Source organism: Glycine max, chromosome 8 (assembly GCF_000004515.6).
Source record: "Glycine max cultivar Williams 82 chromosome 8, Glycine_max_v4.0, whole genome shotgun sequence".
Lineage (NCBI taxonomy): Eukaryota > Viridiplantae > Streptophyta > Magnoliopsida > Fabales > Fabaceae > Glycine > Glycine max.
In genome coordinates this window covers 16,974,597-16,993,125 of record NC_038244.2, presented here as the reverse complement: position 1 = coordinate 16,993,125, position 18,529 = coordinate 16,974,597, and the positions used below count along the sequence as shown (strand labels likewise).

The window sequence follows — 18,529 nt, the reverse complement described above, 5'->3', positions numbered from 1 at the left end:
TTCTGTCTGAAAAAACAGAAGATGTTTTATAATTAAGAAAACAAGTTATGGATAAGATGGTGGTTATCGTTGGCAGATGGTAATACACACACACACATAACTATTTACTCTGCTATGCTGTCTCTACCTTCATTCTTCATACACAATTTGACATTGTCGTGTTCCTTTGAGATTGCTTTTTAACCGATAAACCCTCCTTTGATGTAACTCCAAAAAACGGCTGCGTTTGCTAAACCCTCCCATTCCCAACTTCATGCTCAAAGGGACCATCATCCCCTTCGTCCTTCTACTTCAGCTTCCACCAACTTGAAGCTCAAAACTTTCACTTTCTCCCTCAACTTTGACACCCTTCACCCCCCTTTTAGAAAAGCTAAACATATTTGTGTTTCAAATCCTGCCACTATCACCACCTCCTCCCTCAGCAACCACCACAACCCAAACTCTCATATTTGCCAACTATGCCTTCTTGGGAACTTGGACCGTGCCATGAGCTACTTAGACTCCATGCACGAGCTTCGAATTCCCGTTGAAGACGATTCTTACGTTGCCTTGATACGCTTCTGTGAGTGGAAGAGGGCAAGGAAAGAAGGGTCTCGTGTTTACTCATACGTTTCCATTTCCATGTCCCATTTGAGTCTTCAACTGGGGAATTCCTTTTTGAGCATGTTTGTGAGGTTTGGGAACTTGGTGGATGCTTGGTATGTTTTTGGGAGAATGGAGAAGAGGAACTTGTTCTCTTGGAATGTTTTGGTTGGTGGGTATGCTAAAGCTGGCTTCTTTGATGAAGCTTTGGACCTCTATCATAGAATGTTGTGGGTTGGTGTGAAACCTGATGTTTACACTTTCCCTTGTGTTTTGAGGACTTGTGGTGGCATGCCTAACTTGGTGAGGGGTAGAGAGATTCATGTTCATGTCATAAGGTATGGGTTTGAGTCAGATGTCGATGTGGTTAATGCTTTGATAACTATGTATGTGAAATGTGGGGATGTCAACACTGCTAGGTTGGTGTTTGACAAAATGCCTAATAGAGACTGGATTTCGTGGAATGCTATGATTTCTGGGTATTTTGAAAATGGGGAGTGTTTGGAGGGACTGAGATTGTTCGGTATGATGATTGAATATCTGGTTGATCCAGATTTGATGATCATGACCAGTGTGATTACTGCATGTGAACTTCCGGGTGATGAGAGATTGGGAAGGCAAATTCATGGTTACATTCTCAGAACGGAGTTTGGGAAAGACCTTTCAATTCATAATTCATTAATTCTAATGTACTTATTTGTTGAACTTATTGAGGAAGCTGAAACAGTTTTCTCTCGAATGGAATGTAGAGATGTGGTATTGTGGACTGCAATGATATCAGGTTATGAGAATTGTTTGATGCCTCAGAAAGCTATTGAGACATTTAAAATGATGAATGCACAAAGTATCATGCCAGATGAAATCACCATAGCCATTGTACTCTCTGCTTGTTCTTGTTTATGCAATTTAGACATGGGGATGAACCTTCATGAGGTGGCCAAGCAGACAGGGCTCATCTCTTATGCTATAGTTGCAAACTCACTCATTGACATGTATGCCAAGTGTAAATGCATTGACAAGGCCTTGGAGGTTTTCCACTCTACTCTTGACAACAATATTGTATCTTGGACATCTATAATCCTTGGTCTTTGGATCAACAACTGGTGTTTTGTAGACTGAAGCCAAACTCTGTTACTTTAGTTTGTGTCCTATCTGCATGTGGTAGAATAGGAGCTTTGACATGTGGAAAACAGATCCATGCCCATGCATTGAGAACTGGAGTAAGTTTTGATGGTTTTGTGCCCAATGCAATTTTAGACATGTATGTAAGGTGTGGAAGAATGGAATATGCTTGAAACAATTTTTCTCAGTTAATCATGATGTTACAGCATGGAACATTTTGCTAACAGGATATGCAGAACGTGGGAAAGGAGCACATGCTACCGAGCTTTTTCAGAGAATGGTAGAGTCAAACGTTAGTCCTAATGAAATTACATTTATCTCCATATTATGTGCTTGCAGCAGATCAGGTATGGTGGCAGAAGGCTTAGAATATTTTAACAGCATGAAGTATAAGTACTCTATTATGCCTAATCTGAAACATTATGCATGTGTGGTTGATTTACTTTGCCGTTCTGGGAAATTGGAGGAAGCTTATGAATTCATACAGAAAATGCCAATGAAACCAGATCTGGCAGTTTGGGGAGCTTTATTAAATGCATGTAGGATTCACCATAATGTTAAACTTGGAGAGCTTGCTGCAGAGAATATCTTTCAAGATGATACAACAAGTGTTGGATACTACATTCTTCTCTCTAATCTTTATGCTGACAATGGTAAATGGGACGAGGTTGCAGAAGTAAGAAAAATGATGAGACAGAATGGGCTCATTGTAGATCCTGGATGCAGCTGGGTGGAAGTCAAGGGTACGGTGCATGCTTTTCTCAGCGGTGATAACTTTCACCCTCAAATAAAGGTAATCAATGCTCTTCTGGAGCTGTTTTATAAGAAGATGAAGGAAGGTGCATGCTTTTCTCAGCGGTGATAACTTTCACCCTCAAATAAAGGAAATCAATGCTCTTCTGGAGCGGTTTTGTAAGAAGATGAAGGAAGCTAGCGTTGAAGGGCCAGAAAGCAGTCATATGGACATAATGGAAGCTTCTAAGGCTGATATATTTTGTGGGCACAGTGAGAGACTGGCCATTGTCTTTGGACTTATTAATTCTGGCCCCGGGATGCCTATTTGGGTGACAAAGAATTTGTACATGTGCCAAAGTTGCCACAACATTGTCAAATTTATCTCTAGGGAGGTTCGCAGAGAGATTTCTGTAAGGGATGCTGAACAATTTCACCATTTCAAGGGAGGCATCTTCTCTTGCAAGGATGAAGGTTATAGGAGCTAGCCTGATTAGCAGGAAAACTGTGAGATATTTAGCATCTCATTGATTAGTCGGAGTTGGAAAATATTGCAACATCAAGGTCCTGCTCAACAATGATCAATGGGCCTTTGAATCATCAATCAACCCCATATATAACATTCTATACAGAGAGCGGGGAAAAATAATGTTATGTATGTTGCACATAGGTAAGTATACAATTTTTTACGTACATAATTATTTTTTTCAATATTTTTATTCCCCCCGACCCCCTAAAAAAATGAAAAAAAGAGATATGTATGCTCCTGTGATCCAAGATCTCATTGTAGCCTAGAGTGATACAAATAGAATTTTGATGGAGTGGAAATGTACACAATGAATTCCACGGTGCTATAGTTTTATAGTAAGTTCTATAGTTCTATAGGGTGTCTTTACATAGACGTACTAGTAGGATAAAATAGTCCTGGATGTAGGAAATTAGGAGAGAAATAGATGTAATATTTAAACATGACTTCTCATGTATGAGAGAATTCATTCCCATCACGTACCAAAATGTTTTTATGACACTTAATTCAATGAAATGAATGTTCTTTATTTTACAAGAACATGATTAAAGAACTTGAAAGTTGAAACCTTGGGCATGATTATGTATGAAAGAGGAATACCCAGTGCCTATTTTGTGAGAATTTTCAAATATCTAGCACAAGGCAAAGCTGGAAAGTAAAAGAGAAACCAGCTTCTTGCAGTAAAAACAACAAGCTGTTATCACATTATTTGACAGTTAAATATGCAAATCTAACAATAGAAAGCATGTATTCTACACACTTATTCTCTCGATTTTATTTACTTCAAAAGAAAATTTTCTCTCAATCATCTAGCATCAGTCAATAATGAAATTGTTGAAAAAAGCATCAAATATCCATTCATACTTTCACTGCTTTCTTAAAGTTGATTGGCTTGATAGATGACCAAAAGAAGCATTTTGCTGCTTCAAGATCCCCACTACCATTATCAATTCCACTTCTCCACATTCCCTTTGCCTCATTGTTTCCTGCTGTCTTCATCTTACTCAGTTTTTGTTTCTTGAACAATTGGGAAAAAAAAAATACCACAATGCTACTTACATTGACTGATTTCTAGTTTTTCATGTTTGTGCTCAATTGACTTTTCTTCTTCCAAGACATCAAGTGATCTGTTATTCTCCTCAAGTTTTTCTTCTGTGGTGTTATTTTCAGCTCCTTTTCTTTTTCTTCTTGCTTTTGTTCTTTGTTTGCAAATAGGTTAGCTTCAGATGCCCTTTGTTCCTCCTCTAAAAGCACTATCTGCTCCTTGTGCAAAGGTGTTCTTGGCCTGACTCCAGGAAAATACAGAACATAGGTTTGCTGTCTCGGTCCTCATACGTGGAATCATCACATCTATTTCTTCTTTGTTCCCATTCAGATCTTATTTATTTTTGTAGTTCATCTCTTTGTTTATACTTCCTGTGAAGCTCTTTCTCCGCATCATACAAATTGCCTTCTGTGCTTTAAGTCTAGCCAGATTCCCCCTCCTCAATTCTCATCTTTGGATCTGTATCAATACTAATGCTGCCAAAAAGACTCATAAGCATGTGGCAGGTTGTAGTGGCTTAATGATGGAGAATGTTTAAGGGTTTTTACTTCAGTATATGTGGCAAAATTCTGGGGTGCCTTGGATGGATTATAGTTGGCTTGGTCCTTGGGTATTCGTAAGCTTGAATTGCGTCTAGACCACTAAGCTTTAAAGGAGCAACTTATTGGAGAATGTTTAAACACAATTGGGAAGTGGAAATCTTGTTGAGATGATTTAGGAAATCAAGTTATAAGTAAAGATAAAAGAATAATAATTTAAGATGATTGAGATTTTTAATTAGTTATAGTGATAATGTGTGAAATACACTTGAAAAATGTTAGGAATCTCTAAGTGAGAATGAAATAGTAAAAACTTCACTCTCTAAATTAAATATTCTAGTTTTTAATAATTAAAGTAGATGTTCTACACGATAAAGATAGTAGATATATTTAAATATGTAGAAACACATTTCCCCACGGAAGAAATTGTTGATTTATTCCCAATAGACTATGACCCGTAACTTAATAAAAAATCAAGTAAATTATTAAATGATCTACTAAACATTGGCTACGCACACTGTTTTTTCACCTTTCCTTTTTAACCCTCCTTTTTTTTTTTTTTAATCTTTTGGCTGAGTCATCTTCAGCCAATTACTTCAAGGAACACATTTGTTTATACAACAAAATGCTTGATTCATGGGAACATCAGCGATCCAGCCAAATCATGACCAGATCCTCCAATTATTATAATGTATCCCTTTCAATGAAAACCAAAAAATGTCTTCTTCAGCCCCATTTCGTGAAAGAACACCATAATGGCACGTAAGCAAGATCTGATTTTCTTTTATAAAAAAGTTGGCCCGTAAATAACACGCAGCGCAACAGGCATTGAAGTTGAAAGGTACCCAATAAGAAACGCAAGCCTTACACGAAAAAAAATCTAAAAATTCCAGATTCCATTTTATCCCCGAACGTAACGTAAGCACAGTTAGATCTCAATATCTAAGTGCTGCTGATGATAGTACACAACACCAATCACTTCGTAAAATATAATGATATATAGTGTGTGTTTTGGTCTAGCTAAATTTAACTTTCCAAAGTACGTTAACACCAAATCAAATACAGCTATAATTCGTACATAATTTTATCTTTTAAGTGCATAGTTTCTTTTAGGACTTAAGTATATAGTTATATTTTGATTTTGGAATTTATATGTATAGAAACATATATTATTAAGATAAAAAAAATACTAAGAACACACTATTTAGGGGTGTATTGGATTAAGATTTCAAAGGATTTTAAAAGACTTTTTTATGATTAAAAAGTCTTGTGGTATTCAATCAAGACTTTTATAAAATATAAACAAATCTTGTGGTATTCAATTAAGACAATAAAGATTTTTTTTTCAGGGCAACAAAATCTGTTGGTATTCAATTGAGATTTCTTACCACTTTTAAAATGTCTTTTGGTATTCAAAAGTAAATAGATTTTGATGGATTCTTTTGTGGAATAGATTTTGAGAGACTTTTTAGTTAGAAATACACATAAAATACTCCTCTAACAATCTCACCCAAACCCTTGAGACTTTTCATAATCTTCCAAAGACTTTTTCTTCTCATGCCGAACAAGACACAAATCACTACCAGGTTCATTCTCTTACAACTTTTCAATCAATTTTACCTATTTTTTTAATGGCAATCGATAGTCAATATTGTTCATACTATATGTATATTACGCAAATCAAAAGAAAAGGGTGCTGTATATGCTTCAAGATTTCGTATTCATATTGTTTTCAACGTCCAGGCAATGAATATGCATCAAAAGAATGACAATTGATATGCATCAAGATTTCATATTCCTTTTTTTTTAGTACTGTATATGCAAATCAAAATAAAAAACTCTTTTTTTTTCTGTTTCTTCAACTTGTTTTTTTACAACGTCCATTATTATTATTATTATTATTTTCTTGTGTTATTATTAAAATGTTAATTATTAATGTGTTATTATTATTTTTTTGACAGCGTGTTATTATTATTATTATTGTGTTAATAATTTTTTAATTGTTATTGTGTTATTATTATTGTTATTTTGTTAATAGTTTTTTTTTAAAATGATTTGTAGTAAATTATAATATTTGTAGTATATTAACAATGATTTTTTTTTTAGTCCCACCCAAGTCACAGCAAACTTCGAGGAAAAAGTATGGTTGATTATGAGTATTTGAAGATCGTTGTTGGGGGTAGAGTTTCTAGCGGGAATAATTCTATATCAGTCGATCCAGATGATACTGATGCAACAACTTTTGAGCCAGAAAATAGAACTGTTGGGATAGAAGAATTTTCATATGATCCTAATAGTGATACATTCATAACACCAAATAACTATGAACCAGCATATCAGCCTCCATCACCAAACCAACCAAGTCCACCATCCCACCCCCCTTTAGATTCAGAGGTTCCCATAGAAAAACAAAACTGTCACAAGCGAAGGAGATCCGAGTATGGAGGGAGTTCAAGCGCTGTTGGGATCAACAATCAAGGCAACATTCTGGAAAATCTTTCTGTTGGCATTGGGACTATTGCTGTGAATTTTGAAAAAATATCCAACATGATGGAGAAAAGAGAAAAAGATAGAGATAGAGATAGAGAGCTCGAGGGTATTATTTGGGATGTTATAAAAGAAATTCCAAATTTGGATGACATAACGCGTTTCAAGACAGTTGAATTGTTAAATACTAAAGCAAAAAAGGATTTTTTCTTGAAGATGTCACCGGAAGAACGCTCATCTTGGATAAACTTTAAGTTAGGGAATAATTAATATTTTGATCATCTATTATTAACATATTATTTTAAACATCGTGAGTTTGTTGAACTATATCTTTTGGGTCTCTATTTTGGTTGAAGTATTTGGTTTGTTTTTTGGTCGAACTATTATGGTTGTATTTTGGTTGAAATATTTGGTTTGTTTTTTGGTCGAACTATTATGGTTGAAGTATTTAGGTTATATATTTTGTGAAATTGTTGTGGTTAAACTTTAGTTATATTTATTTTATATATGAATTTGTATTAACTTTGATATTAACTTTGATATTGACTTATAACCATGACCATGACATAAAGAACGAAGAAATGGATGGAGATATATATAATGAAGATACAAATGATGAAGATATAGATGACGAGGAAACAAATGAAGAATTTTATGAAGCCACATACACATATGTGATGACAATTTATGCTTTAATAGATATATTAAATCAGTTTTTGAATATGATGCGTGGTGAACATATTGAACGTCCATTAACTCGACGACAAATTACTAGTCGGGGATATGACTATATACACAAAGCATTAAACGATGATTCTGCAATCTTTCGACAAGTATATAGGATGTATCCTAATGTATTTCGAAAGTTGTGCACGATTATAAGAGAAAAAACACCTTTGGAGGATACAAGATTTATTTGTGTTGAAGAAATGCTTGCATCATTCCTACAGATTGTCGGCCAGAACACTCGAGATTGTGTAATCCGCAATACATTTGGCTGATCACAATTTGCTACAAGTGAAAATTTTCACAAGATTTTGAAAGCTCTGAACTCATTAGCACCTGATTTAATGGTTAGACCAGGCTCAACTGTGCCTGCAAAAATAAGGGAAAGCACAAGGTTTTATCCTTATTTTAAGGTATGTGATCATTATCTAATTATAACAAAATTATAATTATAATTGTGATTATTATAATAATATTTATGATTATTGATACACACACTTTAGGATTGCATTGGAGCTATTGATGGTACACATATTCCCGCATCAGTAAAAGGACGAGATGTAAGCAGTTATCGTGATCGTCATGGAAATATATCACAAAATGTATTAGCTGCTTGTAACTTTGATTTGGAATTCATGTACGTTCTTAGCGGGTGGGAGGGTTCAGCACATGATTCCAAGGTGTTAAGTGATGCTTTGGCAAGGAAGAATGGACTTAAAGTGCCCCAAGGTAAGTATTATCTGGTGGATTGTGGATTTCCTAATCGACGCAAATTTTTAGCCCCATATCGAGGTGTACGATATCATCTACAAGATTTTGCAGGTCACGGTAATGACCCTGAAAATGAAAAGGAATTATTTAATCTTCGGCATGCATCCTTAAGGAATGTGATTGAGAGGATATTTGGTATTTTTAAATCGCGGTTCACAATTTTTAAGTCAGCACCTCCATTTCTATTTAAAACACAAGCAGAGCTTGTGTTGGCATGTGCAGCACTTCATAATTTTCTTCGCAAAGAATGTCGTTCTGATGAATTTCCAGTGGAACCTACTGACGAGTCTTCATCTTCATCTTCAGTGTTACCAAATTACGAAGACAATGATCATGAACCCATTGTTCAAACACAAGAGCAGGAACGAGAAGATGCTAATATATGGAGGACTAATATAGGTTCAGATATGTGGAGAAATGCTAATAATTAGGCGAACATGAAGTGAGAATCACTTTGTTATTATTTTTTTAGGCAATAATGACTTTGTTATTAAAAGGTTTAAAATTTCTATCGTTTTTATTTTTTTTATTCAAACATTATAATTTATTTATCATCTTTTTCATTCACTTTTGTAACTTCCGTTATTTTTTTGTTTAAAATGTATTAATCTTTCAAAATCTTAAAAATCCATAAAGTACTTTGAAATCTTAAAAATCTGTGTTAGAAATCCATTAAAATCTTGGGTTAAGAATCCTGATTGTAAAAAGTCTTTTAAAAAAAATCTTTTAAAATCCCACAAAATCAATACAATCCCACATAATCTTTTAAAATCTTCAAGATTGTTTTTGTCAAAATATTCTCTCAAAATCCCAATCTAATACACCCACCTTAAATTACTCCTGAGAACATTCTTTGTTGTTGAGTAAAAATTATTAGAAATTACATATATTTGTGAATTTTGCTACTAATTTAACATATATTTTTATTATATTAACAAAATTAACTAAAAAATTAGTTAAAAGCTAAAAGTTAACTAGTAGTTAAAAACTTAAAAATTAATTTATTAATATAAATGCTCAGTAAAACTAGTTGTTAAAGTAATTAAAAAATATAAAATACTATAAAAATAATAAAATTATGATTTATTTTTTTAAAAAAATAATAAGGAAATTTAATAAATATATTAAAGATAAAAAAATAAAAAATATAAAAAATTAAAAGTTAATCTTCTAAAAATGATACTTGAAGTAACTTTTAAAAAAATATTATAAACTATTTAAACAACTTATTTATTAAGCACTTAAATAAATTTTTTAACTAATAAATAGTAATACTTTACAAATTGTGAAACATAACTTTTCAACTAATTTTGTAATCTTCAATAATATTAATTAATAACAGAATATGTTAAAAGGAAGTGTAACAAAAAAAATATTACTAACCCTCCCCCCTGAAACGAGATAAAACACCTGAGTAAGAAAAAAAAAATTCTTTAGATAAATTTCACTATTAAGGAATCAGTGATTAATTTTCCAAACAGTCTAGTTGTGAGTATAGAAAAAAGAACAAAACCAATCACTTCCCTTATTTAAGTTATTTTTTGTAGCATAGCTTATAGTAGCAATTGACATTTATTAGCACTGAGTAACACGCCCGAATATGGCACCCTCAATCTCCGACGAAATGCCAAGCACCACCACCTCTCTCCTCCGCCGCAACCGGTGGCTCCCCTCCAGCATCAAACTGAAAACAACCCTTTTCTCAGAACTCTCCGGCGCGGTGGGTGACCTAGGCACCTACATCCCCATAGTTCTAGCCTTATCCTTAGTGAACAACTTGGACCTCACCACCACACTGGTCTTCACTGCTCTCTACAACATCGCCACCGGTCTCCTCTTCGGCCTCCCCATGCCGGTCCAGCCCATGAAGTCCATCGCCGCCGTCGCCATCTCCGCAGCGCCCCCCCTCACCATCCCCCAAATCTCGGCCGCTGGCCTCTCCGTCGCCGCCGTGCTCCTCCTCCTCGGTGCCACCGGCCTCATGTCCGTCCTCTACCGCTACCTCCCCCTCCCCGTCGTCCGCGGCGTCCAACTCTCCCAAGGCCTCTCCTTCGCCTTCTCCGCCGTCAAATACATTCGCTACGACCAAGACCTCGCCAAATCAAAATCCGGTCCCCCCCGCCCCTGGCTAGCAGTCGACGGCGTCGCCGTCGCCCTCGCCGCCGTCCTCTTCCTCGTCCTCACCACCGGCGCCGGCGACGAGCCACCTCCACCACCACCACAACAACAAGAAGAAGAAATCGACGATCGCCGTGAAAAAGTTCGGCGGAGGTTGAGGGTTTTGTCTACGATTCCGGCGGCGCTAATAGTGTTTTTGTTCGGCTTAGTGTTGTGTTTTATTCGTGACCCTTCGATTTTCGGAGATCTTAGGTTTGGGCCTTCGAGGATTTCTTTGATTAAGATTACATGGGAGGATTTGAAGATTGGGTTTGTCAGCGCCGCAATTCCGCAAATACCGTTATCCGTTTTGAATTCCGTTATCGCGGTATGTAAGCTGTCCGGGGATTTGTTTCCCGAACGTGAGGCTTCGGCGATGCATGTTTCGGTGAGTGTGGGGCTTATGAATTTTGTAGGGTGTTGGTTCGGAGCCATGCCTTGTTGCCACGGGGCTGGTGGTTTGGCGGGACAGTACAGGTTCGGGGGTAGGAGTGGTGCTTCGGTGGTGTTCCTTGGGATTGCAAAGTTGGTGCTTGCTTTGGTGTTTGGAAACTCTCTTGGCAGAATTTTGGGTCAGTTTCCTATTGGGATTCTGGGAGTGCTTTTGTTGTTTGCGGGAATTGAGTTGGCTATGGCTGCTAAGGATATGAACACTAAACAAGAGTCGTTTGTTATGCTTGTTTGTGCGGCTGTTTCTCTCACTGGATCAAGTGCTGCCTTGGGGTTCTTTGTTGGCATTGTGCTTTACTTGCTCTTGAAATTGAGGGAGGTTGAATGTAGAGGGTTTGGCTTTTGTGGATCAAACCACACCAAGTCTTCTCTTGAGGACGAACAAGCTAGCTTGATTGCCTAGACAACAATTTGATTCACATTTTGCAAATTGAAGTAGCTTGCTTAATGTACTACTACTATATATGTGCAATTATTTGCAAATTGGCTTTGGTCCAGAAAATGATCACCAATGTTGTGATCATGTGGGAAATCTTGTGTGATATGTATTAGTGTAATGCTTCAAAAATAGAGTGAACAATATATGTGTAGTTAACTAGTTATAGATATTGGATAGAGTTCTTCATCCATTTGAATAAAGGACTTTTGCCGAACTACAAGGTAATGGATTGTTGGAAACATCCGAAGGTGGTTGAAGATACTTTTAGGACTTCATAGTCTATATGTAATTCAGTGTTTTGGATTTTGGATGTACTCGCTTTAAGGATGCTCTCTCTGAACTCTCTAGCTCAAAGGGATTGTTGTTTGCTCATTACTTAATTAAAAAATTTGAGATTCAATTACAAATATAGGCTACCAAAGTAAAAAGTTAAAAATTAAAAAGGAGAAGAGTATTGCCTTTTATACATATTCTAACTTTTTTATATTCATCCAAAGGTTAAAATAATAAGAATCCAAGTTAAATACACTAATATTACATACAAACTACACTCAAATAATAAAATAAAAACACACCACCAAACTTAATTAGAAATCAAAATTTTAAAAAAAGAAGAATAAAATGACTTTTCGATTTGTTAAAAATATGAGATTAAATGAATGATAAATACACTCCACCAAACTAAGATATTAAAAATATAAAATTAAAAAGAATATTGTGTTTCGATTTTTTTTAGTAAAAAAAAAAGGAAGCAAAATAGTTTGGATCTGGAAGACCAAGCACAGACCAAACCAAACAGACGACAGCTACTTCTAGCTTCTTCTTCTACTTCAAGTCTTTCATCTTACGTTAAAGTCCATTGTCATTGTTGCTTCTTCTTCTGTCTTCGAAATCATCATTGTCTATTTGTCTCACTTGAAAATCCCGCAACGCAATCTCGCTTCAAACACCAGTCACAGCAAACAGTGAATACTTTGATCCGTGTCTGATTCAGGTTTGTCCTCTCACTTGTTTCGGACCTTGAGCCTTCACTTGTTATGCTTTTATTTCTTCTCTTTAGATCTTCTTTGAGACTCTGATCTGCGGTTGATTTTGTGTGCTGCCTGCATTTTCATCCCTATTGGTAGTCGTGGATGTAATGAAGCTCAATTTTTTAATGGAATCTTGACTAGAAAACCATTTGGGTCGCCTAGTTTACTGGATTTCTCAATAAAAGTGATTAACTTGTGTTACCCGGAATCATGAAGTTTCCGTTTTCAGCCATTGTTGCTCTCTGGTTTGTTTGTGACCTTGTTCTGGCAAATTCACGCTACCCTGGGGGAATGTATAGTTTTGATAGGAACACTCATGTAACCTATAAGTATGATCGAATGAGTGAAGTTCAGAAACAGTGTGCCTCTGTGTTATCTGCTTCATCTGAATTGAGATATCAATATAGTGTTACTGGTATGAAAGGAGAGCTTTCTTTTGTCAATGGGGATTGGAAGCAGGATGGGGGTAAGTTTCCCATAATGCCATTTGATGCTAACAAATCTCCTGGTCCTGGGACCTTGTCTGAAGACCGTGCTCCGTTGAACTTGGTTTCTTTTTGGGTATCCGATGTTGATCATGACCACCGGTTGAAGAAGTTGATTCCTATCAATGGTTTCATGGTGATGGGAATTACTCGAGACGGTAATTTTGTGGACAGTTCATATGATGGGAATGCTGAATTTCAGCTATGGCCCAGCCATTCTCAGCTCTCAATTCCCTTCCAAGGGATTTACACTGAATCAAAGAAAAATGGTGGGGAAAGGGTGTTGTGTTTGTTAGGGAACACTATGCTTCCCACTCGAGAGGCTGACCCTGTCAATCCTTGGGAAGGGATGAAGAATCCTGGTGATATACCGTTGTCAGAAGATGATCAAATTATGCTAGTTCTTCACTATCCCATGACATTCACTCTAACTAACAGGGTGATCAGTGGAGAGTTAAGAAGTTTGAACCGTGAATCCAATTCTAAATACTTTGATGTGGTTCACATATCTTCGCAGTTGAGCAAGTCAGCAAAGTTCACATTTGGCTCACAACAAATTGTATCCAAAGCATGCAATCCATACCCATTTAAGGATAACCTGATGGATGATGGCATTAGTGTCTACAAAGGGGTGAGGTTTTGTGAAATCCTTGAAGAAATTACTAGAGATAGACCTTTATCCATTGTGCCAAACTGGAGATGCAATGGCACAGATGATTTCTGCAGTAAATTAGGTCCTTTTTTGACAGATAAGGGAATCAAATCGACAGATGGAGGCTTTCAAGATGTTAAACTTTATATGCAGGATGTTGTCTGTGAGCGAGCAACTAGTAAGAGTGATACTGGTTCTGCTAGGGTATCAACGGTTTTTAGAGCAGTTTCTCCATCAGAGAATCAGTATACTGCAGCAAAAAGGTCTGGGCCCAGCAACACATCTCTTGCCGCCGAAGGGATTTGGAAGCCTTCTAGTGGGCAGCTTTGCATGGTTGGTTGCCTTGGATTCGTTGATGCTGAAGGGAGTAGCTGTAATACTCGGATCTGTATGTATATTCCTACCACTTTTTCCTTGAAGCAGCATAGTATTATTTTGGGAACTTTGTCTCCCATTAATAACAGTAGTGCCTTCTTTCCCCTATCATTTGAGCAACTTGTGCTACCTTCAGAACTCTGGAATTATTTCAAGCTCACTAACCCAAATTACAGTTACTCTAAAATTAATTTGGCCGGCACTGTCCTAGAAAAAAATGAGCCCTTTAGTTTTACAACTGTCATTAAGAAATCATTGCTGACATTTCCCAAACTTGAAGATAATGAGGCATACCGAGATAGCCTGTCTGTTCTTTCTGAAGATCTCACTTTTCATGTCTCTGGTTTTCCTGACCCTGTGCCTAATGTCCTGGCCCCAAGAATTGACATTCAAATGGAAATTCTCTCCATTGGTTCCTTGTTTGGGCACTATTGGAATGCTAAAAATACTTCGGAATCTGAACAGGAAACACCAGATCTTGCCAAGGCTGCTGAATATACAGAAAAACAGCTTCTTATAAATGTATCTGCGCAGCTCAGTCTTACTGGAAAAGGTTATAGTTTTTCTGTGCTTTTTCTGGAGGGTCTTTATGATCCACATGTTGGAAAGTTGTATCTAATTGGCTGCAGAGATGTGCGAGCATCATGGAAGGTCTTATATCAGAGCTATGACCTTGAAGCTGGAATGGACTGTTTGATTCAGGTGGTCGTGGCTTATCCTCCTACCACAACTCGGTGGCTAGTCGATCCCAGAGCTTCAATTTCGATAGAAAGTCAAAGGACGGATGACGACCCCCTTCGATTTGATCCAATAAAGCTCAAAACATTTCCAATCATATACAGGAAGCAACGTGAGGATGTTCTCTCACGTAGAGGTGTTGAAGGGATTCTCCGAATCTTGACGCTTTCATTTGCCATTGGGTGCATTTTAAGCCAACTGTTTTATATACAAAAAAATGTGGATTCACTTCCATATATATCTCTTGTGGTGCTAGGTGTTCAAGCTCTTGGGTATAGCATTCCTCTGGTCACAGGTGCAGAAGCTCTTTTTAAGAAAATGGTTTCTGAATCTTATGATGTGTCGTCTAGTGAATTGGAGAGCAGTGAGTGGCTCCATGTCATTGATTACACTGTGAAACTGCTACTGATTGTATCATTGCTAGTAACTCTGCGACTTTTTCAAAAGGTATGGAAGTCTCGCATCAGATTGCAAAAGCTTACCTCTCTTGAGCCACATGGTGTCCCCAGTGATAAATTAGTATTTCTTTGTACCTTCACCATACATGTGATAGGGTATGTAATTGTTCTAATAATTCATGGCACGAAGACCAGCCAGAAGGCTCTTATAGCAAAGACATACTTGGTTGATGGAGGAAATTCTCATTCCTTGCCGGGTTGGGAAACAGAATTGGAAGAATATGTAGGTCTTGTTGAAGACTTTTTCTTGCTTCCTCAAATTATTGGGAACTTAATCTGGCATATCAATTGCAAACCACTCAGAAAACTATATTTTATTGGAATCACTCTGGTCAGACTTCTTCCTCACATATATGACTACATTCGAGCTCCAGTTTCAAATCCTTACTTTTATGAGGAATCTGAATTTGTCAATCCTAATTTGGATTTTTACTCAAAATTTGGGGATATTGCCATTCCTGTGACTGCTATCGTTCTTGCAATTGTGGTCTATATTCAACAAAGGTGGGGCTATGAGAAGTTGAGTCAGTTTCTGACATTTGGGCGGTATAAGATTCTTCCAACTTTCAGATACCAAAGGTTGTCTTCTAGGGCTGGTGAATCTGAACTAGTTCCTGGTATCAATGGTGCTGCTGCTGCAAAAGAGAATGAGCAAGTTGATGTAGAATGATGTACACTTTAGAATTACTGACAACAGCTTTTGTACACCCATAATATGAAAAGTAGGCAAGAGTTTGGGTGGATGTACTATTATGTATGAGGTTGCTCACATATTCAATAATCAAGTGAATTTTGTTGTGGTTTTATTACTCTTCAACTTCTGATTCTTTATTCTCCAATTATTGCTGCTTAGGTATCCTCTAATGTTCTAGCAACTCCTACCTTGATGTGCGTTGCAAGATTGTGATCAAAGGACTGACTGTGTTTATTTATATATTATTATTATTATTATTATTTGGGAACGAATTTGATACAAGAAAACTTAGCAATGAAAGTTTACTTGAAACAGAAAAAGTGTATAACAAAAACGTTAGAAATAGAAGTTTACTCACAAAAATTATCAAAAAGTAAACTTTTCAGTTATTACTTTTTTTTTTTCTTCAACCTTTCTATTCATTAAGTAAAAAAGATTCTGATTAATTTGTGATTCGACGAGAAATAAATAAAGTTTAATTAATAATTATTTTCGTTAAGGATCAAGTTTAAATAATACTAAACGATTCAACTTTAATTTAACGCATTAATCAGTTGCATGTTCTCCTTATTATTATCACTTTTATTTTTTTACAAAAATAAACTTATCAAAGTGTATAACAAACATTTTTCACACAGGATCAATTACTCAATTTAACATACTTTAAAAACATAGTTATTTAGGATCAATTCAGATATTATGAACATTTAAAAGAAATTAATTTGATAATTTATAACATTACTGAATCAATTATTATTTAAATGTTTACTTTAAATTAAAGCCATAATGACAATAATTTAATTTTTTTCATAAAAATAACATGTGAGTCTTTAACTCATAATTTCTTAAATAAATTTAAGAAATTACAAATAAATTTAAAACTATAATTAATATATAGGATTTCATATTAGACAAATTTTAACGACCAATCTACTTTTACGAAGCTTCAATTATCATAGTAATTGAAAAACAAAACCGGACAATTTGTCTAAAAACTATTATCTTAAATGAGATTAACGTTTAATGAACACTCAACTTTCAACCCGAAACAACATCCAATCTCCAAGTTTCATGGTCATAACTAAAATTTGGTAGCATGTTTGTTGTAGAACCGGCTCATTAAAACATTGTTGGAAAAATAGCTAGGATGTGTTTGATTTGTATTTTTATTTTTTGTTTTTATTTTTATTTTCTGAAAACTATTTTATTTTGAAAAGATTAAAATTCTAAAAATATATTTAATTTAAGTATTTCGTATATTCAATAAGAATGTATTTAAAAAATTGATTTAGTCATTCCAACAAACACCTTATCAATAACAAAAACTTTTTCAATCTAGCACATAAGACTGTGCCATCACCACACTTCAGTGTGCCATCGAACCACTCTTGTTCGTTGGCGTTCCACCTCACCACCAACAAGCATTTGAGGACGCTGCAAAACCTACCCAGAAGGGAACAAATGAAACAACGAGAATAAACAATTGAAAGTTCTTGCTCACACATTTCACAGTTCAGAAACCAGAAAAACCCTAACCTTAACGGAACCGCACAGCTCCGGCACCGATTTCCAGTGCGCCGCAACACTCGCGGCAATGATCCGCGACAAACCGATGAACTGAACGTCGCCGTTCGTGTCGTACACGGCGTAGACGGCGCCCGACGGCAGTTCTATGGTGGGGCCGTCATTTTCCGGCGACACCGCCACCGCCTCCGTATCGCCGAGGAGAAGAAGGTAGGGGAAGGGTGGGTCCAGAGTATTGGAGACGAGAGATTGTCCTCTCTGCAAAGGTAGCAAATAACATCAACCATGCACAGTTTCCAACGCAACGAACCTCGTTCTTGTTCTCGCAGAAGCTCCACAAGGTGACGTGGGTCTCGTGGTCGGAGCTCTTGAGCGCAGCCAAGGCGTCGGCGACGGTGGCGGAGGCGGAGAGCGACCTCAGCGGCGGCTTCCCAAGGCAGAGGTCCGATACATCACGTGCCAGAAAGCTCACTGCCATGCAAAGGGTGGGCATCGGACACCTTAATAATAATTACGACACTCATGCCATCACATTTTTTCTTTTTAGAGAAAACATTAAAAACGATATATCTTTATTTTTAGCCTTTTTTTAAGAATATTTTTATTAAAAATATTTTTAAAATTTAAAACAAACACATTTTTAAATATATTTTCTATTTTTATTAAAACTAAAAACAAAAAATAAAAAAACCAAACTCTCCTTACATTGTCAGTAACCAAAATAGCATGCATTAATGCAACGGCATGACTCGAGGTGCCTCTTATAGCCTTCCACGTGCCATGTTTATCAAACTACTTTTTACTTTCTGTAGTTACATGTATGAACACAATAAGAAAAAAGAATTCAAAGTTAAAAACAAAAAAATGCTCATTAGAGTGAACAGTTATCAGTTCACGCCAGTTTGTGCATCAACAATCTAAGGTAATATACAAAGACATGTTTTCCCCACCCCACTTTCATTGTTAGGAAAGTTCAATATACATATAAAAGAACTA

General features: G+C 36.3%; 3 protein-coding genes and 1 pseudogene across 3 annotated transcripts; all 4 read left to right on the top strand.

Moving 5' to 3' along the window:
* The first annotated feature begins 216 nt into the window (after positions 1-216).
* LOC102663980 (pentatricopeptide repeat-containing protein At1g15510, chloroplastic-like) lies at positions 217-3,116 on the top strand (annotated as a pseudogene).
* Positions 3,117-8,040: 4,924 nt separating this feature from the next.
* Positions 8,041-9,020, top strand: LOC100796294 (protein ALP1-like). The gene is made up of 2 exons (XM_006585543.4): positions 8,041-8,172; positions 8,263-9,020. The coding sequence occupies exons 1-2, from the start codon at positions 8,104-8,106 to the stop codon at positions 8,959-8,961; spliced, it is 768 nt and encodes a 255-aa protein (XP_006585606.1). The 5' UTR covers positions 8,041-8,103; the 3' UTR covers positions 8,962-9,020.
* Positions 9,021-10,037: 1,017 nt separating this feature from the next.
* LOC100776620 (molybdate transporter 2) lies at positions 10,038-11,903 on the top strand. The gene has a single exon (XM_003531645.5). The coding sequence runs from the start codon at positions 10,131-10,133 to the stop codon at positions 11,538-11,540; it is 1,410 nt and encodes a 469-aa protein (XP_003531693.1). The 5' UTR covers positions 10,038-10,130; the 3' UTR covers positions 11,541-11,903.
* Positions 11,904-11,990: 87 nt separating this feature from the next.
* Positions 11,991-16,269, top strand: LOC100795773 (uncharacterized). Its single transcript, XM_003533012.5, has 2 exons — positions 11,991-12,570; positions 12,704-16,269. Exon 2 carries the CDS (start codon positions 12,818-12,820, stop codon positions 15,983-15,985), a length of 3,168 nt encoding a protein of 1,055 aa, XP_003533060.1. The 5' UTR covers positions 11,991-12,570; positions 12,704-12,817; the 3' UTR covers positions 15,986-16,269.
* The last annotated feature ends 2,260 nt before the right edge of the window (positions 16,270-18,529 follow it).